We start from the raw sequence: 14,913 nt of genomic DNA on the forward strand, positions 1-14,913 counted from the left end.
AGAAATTATAAAAGGGAAACAAATTCTGAGGATGAAAAGTACAATAACTGACATTAAAACAAAGCACTAGAGGAGTTCAACAACCTGTATAAGCAGGCAGAAAAAAGAATCAGCAAACTTAAAACCAAGACAATTACAATGATCATACCTGTGGAGCAAAAAGAAAAAAAGAATGAAGAAAAGTGAACACTGTCTACAAAACTGATGGGACACCATCCAAAAGACCAACATGTGCATTATGAATGTCCCAGAAGAAGAAAGAAAGGAGCAGAAAGAATATTTGAAGAAAGAATGGCCAAACACATGCAAAATTTGATGAAAGACATGAATCTGAAAATCCAAGAATCTCAATGTCCAAGCAGGATAAACTCAGAGGTGCACACCAAAACATATTATAATCAAACTGGCAAAAGACAAGGTCAGAGAGAATCCTGAAAGCAGCAAAGGAGGAGAAACCCCTCATGATCAAAAGATTCTCAAAAAATTTAACAGATAATTCTCTTCAGAAACCATGGAGGCCAGAAAGCAGCAGGATGAGATATTTAACTTGCTGAAAGAAAAGTAATGTCAACCAAGAATTCCCTATTAGCAAAACTGGCCTTCAAAAATTAGGGAGAAATAAAGACATTCCCAGATAAACTAAACCTGAGGCAGTTCATTGCTATTAGACTGTCCTACAAGAAATGCTAAAGGGAGTCCTTCAGGCAGAAGTGAAAGGACTCTAGGAAGTAACTTGAATCTACATCTATTTTGTGATGAAATAAAGACCTCCAGTAAAGGTAAATACATGAGAAAATATAGCTATTATTGTTGTAATTTTGTTTTGTAACTCTACTTTTTATCTCCTACAAGACTTAAAAGACAAATGCATACAAAACAATTATAAATCTATAATGCATACAAAATAATTATAAATCTATATTGTCAGGCACACAATATGTGAAGATATAATTTGTGACATCAATAAAGGGAGAACAAAACTTTATAGGAGTAGCAATTTTGTATGCTACTGAATTCAAATTGGTATCAATTCAAATTAGACTGTATAATGTTGACTATAATCCCCACAGTAACCACAAAGAGAACATTTAACAATTACACATAAAAGGAAATGGAAAGGGAATCATAATCATTCACCACAAAAAATCAACACAGAAGGAAACACTAATGGAGAAAATGAGAAACAAAAAAGGCATAAGACATAAAGACAACAAATAAAATGGCAGAAGTTCTTCCTTATACTAATTATTTTTTTTAAGATTTTTTTTGACGTGGACAATTTTTTTTTTAAGTCTTTATTGAATTGGTTACAATATTGCTTCTGTTTTATGTTTTGGTTTTTTGGCCACAAGGCATGTTGGATCCTAGCTCCCCAGCCAGGAATTGAACCCGCACCCTCTGCATTGGAAGGTGAATTATTAACCACTGGACTTCCAGGGAAGTCCCATACTAATTACTTTAAACGTAAATGGATTAAACTCTCTAAACAGAAGGCAAAGATTGGCAAAATGGATAAAAGAGAAATAAAAATAAATGATCCAGCTATATGCTATCTATAAAAGACTCACTTTAGCTCCAAAGACACAGATATGTTGAAAGTAAAAGGACAGAAAAAGACATTCTGTGCAAATAGTAAGCAAAAGAGAATTGGAGTGGGTATTAGATTAGTATTAGATAAAATAGACTGTAAGCCAAAAATTGTTTTAAGAAACAAAAATGTACATTACATATTGATAAAAAAGTCACTTCATCAAGAAGATATAATTTATGCACCAACAGAGCCCCCCCAAAATATATGAAGCAAACATTGACAGAATTAAAGAGAAAACTGGATATATCTATAAGAATTGTTAGAAACTTCAATATTTCACTGTCAAAAAATGGATAAAACCTTTAGACAGAAGATCAATGAGGAAACAGAAGACTTGAATAACACTATAAACAAACTAGACCTCATGGACATATATAAAACACTCCACCCAACAACAATAAAATATATGTTTCTCAAGGGTGCAAGGCACATTCTCCAGGATAGACCATATGTTAGGCCACAAAACAATTTTCAGTACATTTTAAAAGACTGAAATCATACTAAGTATCTTCTCTGACCACAATGGAATGAAGCTAGAAATCAAGAACAAAAGGAAAAGTGGAAAATTCACTTGTGGCATATTAAATGTGGCAATTAAACAACACACTCTTTAAAAACCAATAGGTCAAAGAATAAAGTATAAGGAAAATTTCAAAATATATGATCCAACAATTCTACTCCAAGGTATGTATATATCTGGAGTATATATTTTCAAAATATTAAAAAAGCAACTCAAAGAGAAACTTGTATATCAGTGTTTATTGCAGCATATTCATAATAACCAAAAGGTGGAAATAGCCCAAGTGTGCATCCACAGATGAATGGATAACAAAAATATGGCATACATATACAATAGAATATTATTTAGACATAAAAAGGAATGAAATTCTGATACATGCTATAACATGGATGAATCCTGAAAACATTTAACAAAATAAGCCAGGCACAAAAGAACAAATATTGTATGATTCCACTTATAAGAAGCAGAATAGGTAAATTCATACAGAAAGTGAGTAGATGAGAGCTTACCAGGAGCTGATGGGGAGAGAGGAATAGGGAGTTATTACTTACCGGTTAGAGTTCCTCTCTGGAGTGATGAAAAAGTTTTGAAGATAATGGTGATGGCTGCGCAACATGAATGTAATTAATGCCACTGAAGCTGTACATTTAAAAATGGTTAAAACGATAAATTTTATGTTATATATATTATTTAAACATTTTTAATAACAATTTTATTATGGTAAAATATACATATATATTACCACAATAAAAAATGTAATGTATTAAGATTTGTTTTTTCTGAGGGAAAATTCACAAGAATTTTAAAGAGAATCTTACAGAGTAAAAACATGACTTGCTTTGTTGTTATGAGCACATGTACTTATGAGTCAATCATACATTTGCACAGCTTTAGATCTCGAAATGTACCATTCATCTGCCCTTCTACCAAGAAGACTGCAGAGTGTTTACCAAGGTAAAGAAATGAACAAGCTTTAATGATTCTCTTCTGACAAGTTAAACAGAAGAAAAATATAGGATATAGGCTGCTAAAATTTTACTTTGAGAGGCTATCTCAGGAAGTAATCTAAATAAGTGTATGATGGTATATTCGTTGCTTTTGGAAAATAGTTAGATGGCTGTGTAATTTTTAGTGAAAAAGCAAGGTAGCACTGAATGTTAAGAATCCCAAGCGTTAATATCTGAATATTTCTCTCAAAAGAAATCTATTACTGGGGAAAGTGGCTAAATAGGTTAATTTGTCAGATGAATTATTCAAATAACCACTAGAATATACCACAGGGAAGAAGACAAACCCTCAAGGAAGGAGAAAACAGGACAAGATGCAAGTAGTACAAAATGTTGAGAAACATATGGATGAGATATAAAACCACAAGAGAGAACAGAACAAGAAACAAGCAGAATAAAATTTTGAAAGCTGAAAAAGCATATGCATGGACTGGCAGACTCAAGAAAGGCAAATCAAGCCAGCAGTGGAGAAAGATGAGAATCAACCCAATTCACCTCTCACAATTGCCAGTCGGCAGATGCAGTACCTCAGGGGGTACTGGACAGTGGCTAAAATAATGAGGACCTGATGAAAACTATTTGGAGGTTATATTCCTGATATCCCTTTCCCAACTCCCCACCACTGCTTGTCTGGCCCTCCCCCACACCAGCTAAAGTCCAGAGGTTTATTCTCTAGAGCAGTTAAAGCAGTTTTCTGGACTGCAGGCACTGGGTACTAAGCCAAAAGTGTATGTGTGGGAGGGGATGGACAGGATGGCCATAAAAATGTAGAGTGCCAGAAATCCTGTTCTTCTCCAATATGGCAACTGGAACACTAGCAGACAGACCCTTAGCCTCCAGGAAGGAAACTGGAAACCTCTACTCTGGAGAATCTGACCAAAGCAAGATATTCATGTGGAGGAGCCCACCGAAAAAAAGCCCACCCAGATAACCCTAAAGCAAACCCCTTCCACAAGTCCAAGGCTTCTAATCAGCTTTATAGTCCACTATATGTCTACCATAAGTAGACAGCCAAGGATTGCCAGATGTCCTAGAAAAGCCTAAAACATAGAAAAAGAAATAAATACATGAGAAGAAATTTGGAGTTAACAGATTCTACAGAAAAACAATTTCAAAAGAAAGAACACAGGGACTTCCCTGGTGGTCCAGTGGTAAAGAATCCACCTTCCAATGCAGGGGACGTGGGTTCAATCCCTGCTCAGGGAACTAAGATCCCACATGTCGTGGGGCAACTAAGCCCGTGCTCCACAACTACTGAGCTCGTGTGCCTAAATGAGAGAGTCCACGTGCCACAAACTACAGAGGCCACGCACCACAACTACGGAGTCCACAGGCCCTGGACCCTGTGCCACAACTAGAGAGAAGCCCGCACACTGCCAACGAAAGATCCGCATGTCTCAACGAAGATCCTGTGTGCTACAGCTAAGACCCAACACAGCCAAAAAAAATAAAGATAAATAAATATTAAAAACAAACACAAACACTACACGAACATCCTCAATGGTAACAGAACAAATCCATAGACAAGAATATAAAATAAGAACTGAGTACTATATAAGAAAAGGAACTTTCAGAAATCATAAAGGGATCTTGAGATCTAAAAATATAGCAAAGAGTTGGAAGACTGAATCAAAGAGCTAAAGAAGAGATGGAGAGAGGGTAGGAAAACAGAGATCCAATCCAACATCAAAATATCAGTTCCAGAAAGAGAGAAGCAGAGGAGAGGAAATCAATGAACACTGAAAGTTTCCCAGAACTGAAAGATATGAGCTACCACATGGAAAGAGTTCATCAAACACCTAAGATAATGAATAAAAATAGACCCACACCAAGGCACATCGCTGCGAAATTGCACTACCCTGAGAACCAAGGTATTCTACAAAGCTTTCAAGTCACATTCAAAGAGCAGAAATCAAAATGGTTTTGGATTTCTCAACACAACTGGAAATAAGACAATGAAGCAATACCTTCAAAATTCTGAAGGAAAATTATCTCCCACCCAGAATTTTATAAAATATCAATCAAATATGATAGATACGCAAGGTCAAAAAATTTACCTATATATTGATACTTTCTCTAGAAGCTAACAAAGGGTGTGCTTCACCAAAATTGAAAACAATAAAGCCAATAAAATGGAAAATAAAAAATCCAGAAAACAGATCAGCACGGGAGAAGAGTAAATGCAAATCCCAAAAGCTTAGGCACAAGAACATAGATTTAAGCAGAATGATTCAAGAGACAGGTTAATGGTTACACTCATCAAGATCAGTGCTAGTACTGTACTCTTAAACTTGAGGAACAGCATGCCCAGGTGAAACTGGTCCTAATTATCTGTAGGTTGGTCTTTACCATGTATGATTACATGCCAGCTTTCCATTCCATCTCAGCTACAAGGATCAGCAAAGACGCTCACATCACCCTATGGAAGTACTGTCTTGACCTACTCCTTTGAGCTAGAATTTAATTCCTCATGGACTGAGAACCAGTAAATACAAAGAAGTCTACTCCCTCTGACCACATTTTTGTCAGACCATCAATTAGGCAGTCCACACTATAGGCCCTTCCAGATACCCTCTGGTGAGCCTTCTATTTAGCAGGACTCACTCATGACCTTAGCCATGAACTTCCTCAAAAGTGACTTTTGTAAACTCTCATGGAAGCTGAAGCCAGACTATGACCCAAAGACTTCGTTACGCTCTCCCTGAAGCTTTCATGTAATAATGACAATGTTGTCCTTTTATACCTGCCAACAGATTTTTCAGAAGTAAATATATTGTTTAAGAGTGTATGTGTATGTAACAAAATAAAAGAAATGCAAAGGAATGATTAACACAAAGTCAGGATAGTGCCTACATCTGTAAGAGGGGAGGGATGCAATCACAACACACAAGAGTCTTCTTAGATTCTAGTAAATGCTCTATTTCTTGACCTTCTTAGATATTACAAATGTTTCACTTCTTAACCTGATGGTGGGTATATGAAGGCTCATTTTATTATTACTCTTTAAATCATACACTTTTTGAGTTTATAATTTACTTCACAAATTTAAAAAATCATCCTATCCACTTCCTTGCTCAGATTCCAAGCTCAACGAAGACCATTCTGGTAACAGTTTGACTCTATTGTAGCTTTGCCTCCATTAAGAGAATGGACATCAGACCACCTGGCATGTACATTTTTCTTTTTAAAGTAATAAACTGGTGTGCTAATTTTTAAAATAATATTCATAAAATAATGAATGTTTGGTTGATTTAATGACTATGTCCTTATATATGAGATTAAATTGGTTTCTAAATAAATCCTCTGAGAGTCAGTATATCCTCTGCAAGTAACCAAACTCATTCTCAGATCAGGAATTTTTCGATGCTTCAATTTCATCCCATATTGCAGCTTCAATTTTTGAAGTGTCATATTCCCTCATCATATCAAACTCAAGCCATGGCTGACTCCACTTCTGGGCTTCCTTCATTTGCTCTTCAGTTAAACAAAGGTCAAATCTGATCCCCTTAATATTAAATTTTGGACGTTCCCAGCGTTTGGACCACGGCTTGGGCTTCATTTTTACTTTCAGCTAAGGAAGATATAAGGAAAGGAACAAATTAGGCTGACAGTTGCAAGCAAAAATTCTTCTAAAAGTTTTCTTTAAGATGATTCTTAGTTTATACTTGAACTTCCAGTTCCAAATGTACAACTTATACCTGATTAACAGGAACTTCTTGGCTAGGTTCTTGTGCTATTGGCTGCATATTCATATCAAAAGTGCTGTATTCAGGAAGGGCATCTCGCAAGTATAGCAAGCTATCATCCAGCCGTTTCTGTAATTTGACTACCTGGATCTCCTGGATTCGAGGATTATAAAGTTCAAAGCAAATCTCAACACCTAAAAGAGAAGAAAACATATTCTTATAATCTAAATTCAGATTCCTGCATACACCTCATACTATAAAAAAGCTATTTCATGAAGGAATTAGCTCAGGGTTTTGCATGTAGGAAATGTGATATAAATTTGTAATCTTTAAAATGAAGATTACTGAAAGAAATAGAAATGAACAAATCCATGTAGATTAAAACATGAGAAAACCTGAATTAGAATGATAAAGTCTAAAGAAAACTGTCTTCTATAAATATATTGAGCCATTTATCTCCTCGATTTTGATAGTATTAAATTAGTTGGAAGTTTGAACAATTCTTCACTTTGCTATGTTCTTGTTTATTTCCCAATTACTTAAATAAAACTCTATCTTCTACATTTTGACTCTTATCTTCTACATTTTGAGCAACAGAATTAATGATGCAAAAAGAGTAAGTACATTTTTAAATTCTAACTTTGATTTAGAAGTCCTCTTAAGATGGCCTAGGTTTGTTAACACTCTGGAGCCCTCCATAGGAGAAACAGCTTTGAGTGTTTCCAAGATGCTGACATAAAAGGTTAATATATATCATCTGTATCATCAAACATTTAAAAGGAAGAGTGTATTCTGAGGTTTCCTGGAATAATCCCAAGAGAAATATAAATAGTAAAACATATGATCAACGTTAACATCAAGTGTTTAATATCAGGATTTAATCCAGTATCCACTGTAAATCTATTCTGTTATAGGCATTGATTTAGGAGCTGTGCCTATAGCAAAATCAAAATAGGTAAAATCCTTCTCTTCTCATAAAGCCTACATTCTAGTGGATGACAAATGATAAATAAACCAACAAGGTATTTTCATATAGTGAAGACAATACAAGGTGATGACACTGTGACTGGGGAGGGGGCAAATTTATGTATGTATGTATGTATGCATGCATGCCACACCGCATGGCTTGCGGGATCTTAGTTCCCTGACTAGGAATCGAACTTGGGCCCCTGGCAGTGACAGCACTGGGTCCTAACCAGTGGACCACCAGGGAATTCCCAGGGGCAACTTTAAATAGTATAGTCAGGGAAAGCCTCTCTGAAAAGATAACATTTAAGTTGATACTATAAAGAGCCAAGAATGCTCCAGTCAGAAAGAACAGCAAGTGCAGAGGCTCTGGGGTCTTAACAAACCTGCCATGTTGGAAAAACTAGAAAAAGGTCCATTTGGCTGGAGCATAGTAACTTGGTGGGCCAGGAAAGTAAGCCAGAGATACTGCACAGCTGCAGGCAGGAGATGATGGTGGCATGGACAAGAGTGGTAGCAATGGAGATGGAGAAACGGGCAAAATTGGGATAAAAGTTTTGGAAATTAAGCCATGAAAACTTGCTGATTGACTGGATGTGTGAAAGAGAATAACTAAAAATAGCTCCTAAGTTTTGGGTTTAAATAAATGGGTGTGGAGTGGTACAACTTATGGAAATAGAAAAAACTGTTAAAAGAACACATTGTGAAGGAAACAAAGAGTTCTGTTTTGAACTTGTTTTATGCTTATAAGATGCCCAAATGGAGATGTCAAATAGGTAGTTGTATGTGCAAATTTGGAACAAGGAAAGGGTCAGTCCTTGACACATAAATCTGGGAAGTTAATACCACATGGATGGTATTTAAAGCCAATGGACTAGAAAGAATCATCAAAGTAGGAAGTATCAATGGGAAAGGTACAGGCAGGTCACAAACAGTCAAAATGTTAATGGTAGAAAATAGCAAGAGAGAACTAATACTTTTGAGTATTCTGTGTCCAGTACCTCATATAGAACATCACAATAAACTGACCATAACCCTGGGAGGTAGAAACTATTATCTCAATTTTAAAGAAAAAAAATCATCTCAGGTCTATCACACCTTTGCTCCTGCCTTTCTATTATAAGATTTCTCCAAGTACACAACCTGATTGTTGGCCCAAGTTTCTGTAATCAAGTTCTGCTGAGTTCCTACATGCACAGCACCACAGGTCATTATAGGATAAGGAAGACAGCAATGATTCTCACATGTTCAATTTCTTTCAATATACTACTTCACTGTTGGGGACCATGAAGCACACAACTTTAAGTATGAAAAATGTACTGTTCCTGCCAATTTTTTTGTCTTTATTTCTTAAAAAAAGTTTTTTTTAGTTTTATTCATGTTTATTTTATTTATTTTATTGAAGTATAGTTGCTATACAATATTATATGTTACCAGTATATAATATAGTGATTCACAATTTTTAAAAGTTATACTCCATTTATAGTTACTATAAAATATTGGCTATATTCCCCATGCTGTACAATATATCCTTGTAGCTTATTTTATACATAACAGTTTGTACCTCTTAATCCCCTATCCCTATATCACCACTCTCCTCTTCCCACTCCCCACTGGCAACCACTGGTTTGTTCTCTATACCTGTGAGTCTGCTTCTTTTTTGTTATATTCACTAGTTTGTTGTGTTCTTAGGTTCCACATAGAAGTGATAACATACAGTACTGGTCTTTCTCCATCTGACTTATTTCACTTAGCATAATACCCTCCAAGTCCATCCATGTTCCTGCCATTTTGATTCATAATTTTTCTAGAATTTTACCACTTGTTCCCCTATCTTATTGACATAGCAAATGTAATTTTGCGTTTTAAAAAATTCCTCCAATTCTTATAAAACTAATAATTGTGGTGACTGTTGTAATATAAAGCAAAATGGGGGCCATTCATTTTAGGAGAAAGTTAACTTGCAAGGACATCATTATGCTTATCTTAATGTTTTCAAGGGTTATTTGCTCCTAAAATGAATGCCTCCATACTGCTTTATAGTCACTTGTCTCCTCCTTTGATGTTGCCATGATTTGGAAAGTCTACTTCTAATGGTTGTTGTCCCTGTAACAAAAGAAGCCTTCAGGAGAAAGCAAAGCACCAACTATATTTACTCAGCAACCTCAATTCTCATACCATTCTTAGGCCACAGGCTCCATGTCATCCCTCCGAGCTCCCTTTCACTTTCAAGTTCCAGATGTCTTCACCCAGGATGCAGAAAATAAAAAAGACTCCTAAGATAACATTTTCCAGAAAATCAAAATAATGAAATGAAACCTACCTTGTCCTTCAATAGTATTCCTAAGGATAAAAGTAGCTCCAAGTCCTGTTCCTGATCTCTGGATGCAAATTCCCAGAAACTGGCTGGTTTTTCCATTGGCATATGGGTCAGCAGTAGTAACACGAAGAATGCTTCCTCCAAATTCAAAAGAAAAGTGAACTTTTACATGAGACGCAGAATCAAACAATAGCATTTCCAGGTAACTTCAAACTTCCTAAATATTTTAATATAATATTAGGAATAAGTACCTCATATGGGCAAAACACAGATAGGTGAAAAACAATTTTCTCTTTGTCGAGAAAACTAACCCTCCAACCACTAATAATAAAAGCATCCAGCTCTTACTGACCAACATAGAACTCTGGAATGTGCAGTATTTTTCTCCTTTCTAACATATCTTTTCTTTCTATTTGAAATTTCAGAGGATTTGTCCTTCCCCTTGGAGGAATGAATTCAGGACTCAAGAACCTGTGAAAAATATAGAGTAAAATAAATTAAAAGCAAACTTAAAAGACCACTAAAAAAGAAACCACTGCTTTACCAAAAAAAGTGAAAGGTTAGGATGCTGACATGTTTTATTCTTCCTTCTCTAAATAAGAAAAGTCCATCTTATTTCTAAAATTGTTGTCAATTCTCATGAAAATAGCTAACAACTTCTGAGTACTCACCCGGCATTGTGTTAAAAGCTTTATAAACATCTATAGCATAACTTAATCCCTACAACAACAAGGTGAGTTTGGTGTCATCATCTCCTTATTACAGATGAAGAAAATGAAGCTTGGAGACAGTAAACAACAGACCTACTACTACATTAACTATAAACTTATCAAGTCAAGATTAACAGACTTATTACTACATTAGCTATAAACTTATCATGTCTGTCAGATTCCAAAGCCTGTGACCCACAGGCCTCACGCTGAGTTGTACATGTTATAGTAAATTATGTTGGAAAAGATATAAACATATAAATCATCAATTGTAAACTAGCTTTAAAAATAATCTCCTTATTAGCCAACTGATTTTAAAGTCATTATGAAATATCTAATCTGTAGAAAAGTATAAATGACATCACAATGAAAATATATGTCCCTGTCACCCATCTCAAGGAATAAATTAACAATGTAGTTGAAGCCCCTGTGCACCCCTCCCTACCCCCATAGTTAATTACTGTGGGGTAATTAACTAAATTTTGTGTGATGATTATTCCTATGAATTTCTTCCTTTTCCTCAATTTCCTACTTTAAAATGTTTCAAACCTACCAAAAAGATGAAATAGTAATACAATGAACACCCATATATACTTCACCTAATTTCACCTACTGCCAACATTTTGCCGTATTTGCTTTACATGTACATATAATTTTTTTCCAGAACCATTTGAAAATGTCAAACAGCAAGCCATTTCATCCCTCAAACTTTAGAAGGCTTCTGCTAAGAATAAGGACTTTCTCTTACATTTATCACAATACGTTTATGACACCTAAGAACTTCAGCATTAATTCAGTAGTATCTAATACAGTTCATATTTAAATGTACCTAATTGGTCCTGGAAAAGGTCTTTTATAGCTGTTTGTTGCTCAATCCAAGCTACAATCAAGCTTCACATATTATATCTGGTTGTTAGTCTCTTAAACTAGTACTCTTCCCCATATTTGCATTTTTGTAACATTGACTTTTTTGAAGAGTCAAAGCTGATCATCTTATAAACCATCCCTGGATCTGAATTTGTTTACTGTTTCCACATACCTAGACCAAGGATATACATTTTTGGTAAAAATATTACAGAGGTGATGATGTGATCTTCTTATTCCATCACATCAGGAGACACATAATGTCAGCTTGAACGGCTATTGGGAAAACTAGGTTTGATTGCTCTGTGAAAGTAGAGAATTTCCCCTGTATATTTTTTTATACTTTACATATGTATGTATGTCTGGGCAATACAAAAATGCTACCATACTTGTCAATTCTTCTGCAGGTTGCTTTTTTCACACATCATAGTTGAAGTTCATCCATGTTAACTCTAGTTCATTCATGTTTCACTGCTGTATAATAGTCCATTATGAGAATGTATTTGCTCATTCACCTACTGAAGGATATCTAGGCTGCTTCTAAACTTTTATTACAAACATTACTTTTGTGTTCATTTTTGTACATGTCTCCTTGTACATATTACTTTCCTTAAGTTGTATACTGTCTGGGTGGGAAGGTACAGACAACCTCAAACTTACTAAATTTTGTCAAATTGTTTCCCAAAGTAGTTACTCCCATTTAACTGAATTATATTGTGTTGCCATTTAAGAGAAATATTCCTTTTCCACCTTAAAAAAAAAAGTTGTACTGAGAAATCTTTTCTGAATCTCTAGGTTCCATAAATTCAAGTTTATTTCAACTTAGAACCACAGGATATTTTAAATATTAAACACAAATACATATGCAGAGATAATCGAATCGACAATATAGAGCCCTTTCATAAAGCCTAAATCACACCAATTTTCCCCCCTAAAATTCGCTTTTTAATAAGGTTGTTATACAATTCTACAAAAACAGTTTCTGCAAATCCTAGATCATCTAAATTTACACGTACCTACAAAGTTACCACTGCCTGCTTAAGTGAACCAGGCTTTTAAGCACACTGTTTTGAAGAGCAAATTTAAGAAACAAATTGGTAGAAATTTTTACCACCGTATCGCTTTTACAGGGACACTAAAACACAGTTAGTTAGGAAACTAAAACAGGGTGAGTTCTGGCCAATCCATTTCACCTAGGGAGAAAAGATCCGTTCCTTAACGTCAACAGGTAAAATACAATGTATTTCACAGAAAAATTCTCGATACGGGCCAAAGAGCTTCAAATCTGGGGAATCCCTACTTGAAATTCTGATCTAATATGACTGCAGAGAAAGTTCAATGCCGGCTTGGGAGAAGCGAGGAAGTCAAACCTGAGTTGGGTGCGCTTCACGCATTCATGAATCCTGCACACAAGCTCTTATCTGGGAGTTCCAGACCCCAGGATAAGACCCGTTTCAGACCTCGGAAGCAACTACAGGTTCTAGAGCGCACAGACCCAAAAGGCACGAATCGCGTCCAGGTCGGGGCTCTCACCTGCTTTCCCGGCGCTCGGGACCGCGCTTGGCCACGATAATCGGTTTCGGCGGTGGCTGGAACGCGCCGGGCTCAGAAGGTCCAGTGATCTGCCGCCGGCTCGGCCCCGCGAGGGCCTCTGCAGAAGCGCACCACAGAGGTCAAGACTGCTCGCGCCAGCCCAGAGCTCCCGCGAAACCTTGCAATCGCCCCCAATGCGCGGTCCCACGAGAGGCCTCCTCCCATGTCGCCCCTGACTTCCAGAATCGCCTCCCCCTAGCCTGACCCTAAGCTCCTTCTGTCCGCGGCTAGCAAGCCCCGCTGCACTTACGGCAGGCGACAGAGGCCGGCGCAGGGCGCAGAGCCCAGGCGCATCGAAAGGTCCAGCCCAGGGCCATTGCAGCCCGGCAGCCCCTGGCAATAGAGGCCGCCATGCTTGCTCCCTCAGTCGAGACTACAACTCCCAGTAATCAGTGCGACAAGGTCGCGGTCACCTAAGCCAGATGGCGCCTGCTAAGGGACAAAATAGCCAAGTCTTTCTCCACCCACCCCACCCCCACTCCCCACAAGGGCCCGGATATCTTAGGGAAAGTGCACTGCATTTCTCTAGTTCTCCTCATATGCCAAGTTATATCACTCTACGGGAGTGTTCTCTCAGCCTAGAAAGATTTCCTCCCTCTTTGAATCAACTCTACCTTCAATTTCTCAGGCAAGACTTAAGTATGTCAAAATTCTCATTATAGGCTCTCATTCTGCCATTAGCAGCTCTGATGTCATCTGCAATTTTAATTTTTAGTTTAACTTAATTTTTAATTACTTGTGTAATTATTGGATTAGCGTCTAACTCCGCCATTATACTGTAAGCATGGAGTTTGTCTTTTGCTCACCATTTTCTCTCAGCATCTAGCTGGTCCTCACTCTTTGTTGAATGCAAAAAAAGGAAAAGAAAATGGTTCCTGACAGAAGGGGTGGCAAAGTCCCTGAGACTACAGAGAGCATTACTCCCTTGAGGAGCTAAACTTGAGTTTGGGCTGAGCAACTGTAGGTAGGGATTATATTACGCTGAAAACTGGGTTCACCTTTTGTTGGGTGTTGAGACAAGAGACACAACCAAGCCAATATCAGAAGGAAGGATGTATTACTTACAGCAAGTAAGGGGAACACCTGGGATCTTTCCCAAAGCAGTGTCTCCCTGCACAGCAAATTTGAAGAAATCTTAAGCTAAGGGTACATGCATATTCATGAAGGGGTTGGGCCATTTATGCATATTCATGAAGGGGCTTGAAAAGGAGAATCCAGCATAGAATGTTGCAGCTGAAAGCTAGCTAAAGCAGTTTTAGTCTCCATTATTTTATGCTCTACTCACTTTCTTTCACTTGCCTCCCACAAGTGATTTCTTTTCCTAGTTAATTGCTTTTACAAATGATTACTTATTAGTTAGTGTTATATTGTGCACCTGGTATTTTTCCTCCTTTGAAACACTCCCTAACACTCCCTTCCATTGTGAGCATTCTTCTGTTGTGGAAGGGGGACCCCTTCCAGGGCTCTTGTCTAACACTCAGAAATGAATTGTGCAGGAGACAGGTGCTGACAAAGCAAGAAACTTTATTGAGAAGGGGCACCTGGGCAGAGAGCAGCAGAGTAAGGGAACCCAGGAGAGTGCTTTGCCACATGTCTTGCAGTCTCAGGTTTTGTGGTAATGGGGTTAATTTCTGGGTTGTCTCTGGCCAATCAGTG

General features: G+C 37.1%; 1 protein-coding gene across 1 annotated transcript; it reads right to left on the bottom strand.

Moving 5' to 3' along the window:
• Window positions 1–2,335: 2,335 nt before the first annotated feature.
• On the bottom strand, window positions 2,336–13,645 carry MRPL19 (mitochondrial ribosomal protein L19). The gene is made up of 6 exons (XM_022563098.2): window positions 13,508–13,645; window positions 13,198–13,315; window positions 10,443–10,561; window positions 10,094–10,228; window positions 6,817–6,998; window positions 2,336–6,689 (listed from the first exon to the last, which is right to left on the bottom strand). Exons 1-6 carry the CDS (start codon window positions 13,608–13,610, stop codon window positions 6,468–6,470), a joined length of 879 nt encoding a protein of 292 aa, XP_022418806.1. The 5' UTR covers window positions 13,611–13,645; the 3' UTR covers window positions 2,336–6,467.
• Between the last annotated feature and the right edge of the window lie 1,268 nt (window positions 13,646–14,913).

Source organism: Delphinapterus leucas, chromosome 13, assembly GCF_059928025.1.
Source record: "Delphinapterus leucas isolate spDelLeu-1000000601 "Yukka" chromosome 13, BTC_Dleu_Yukka2, whole genome shotgun sequence".
Taxonomy (NCBI): domain Eukaryota; kingdom Metazoa; phylum Chordata; class Mammalia; order Artiodactyla; family Monodontidae; genus Delphinapterus; species Delphinapterus leucas.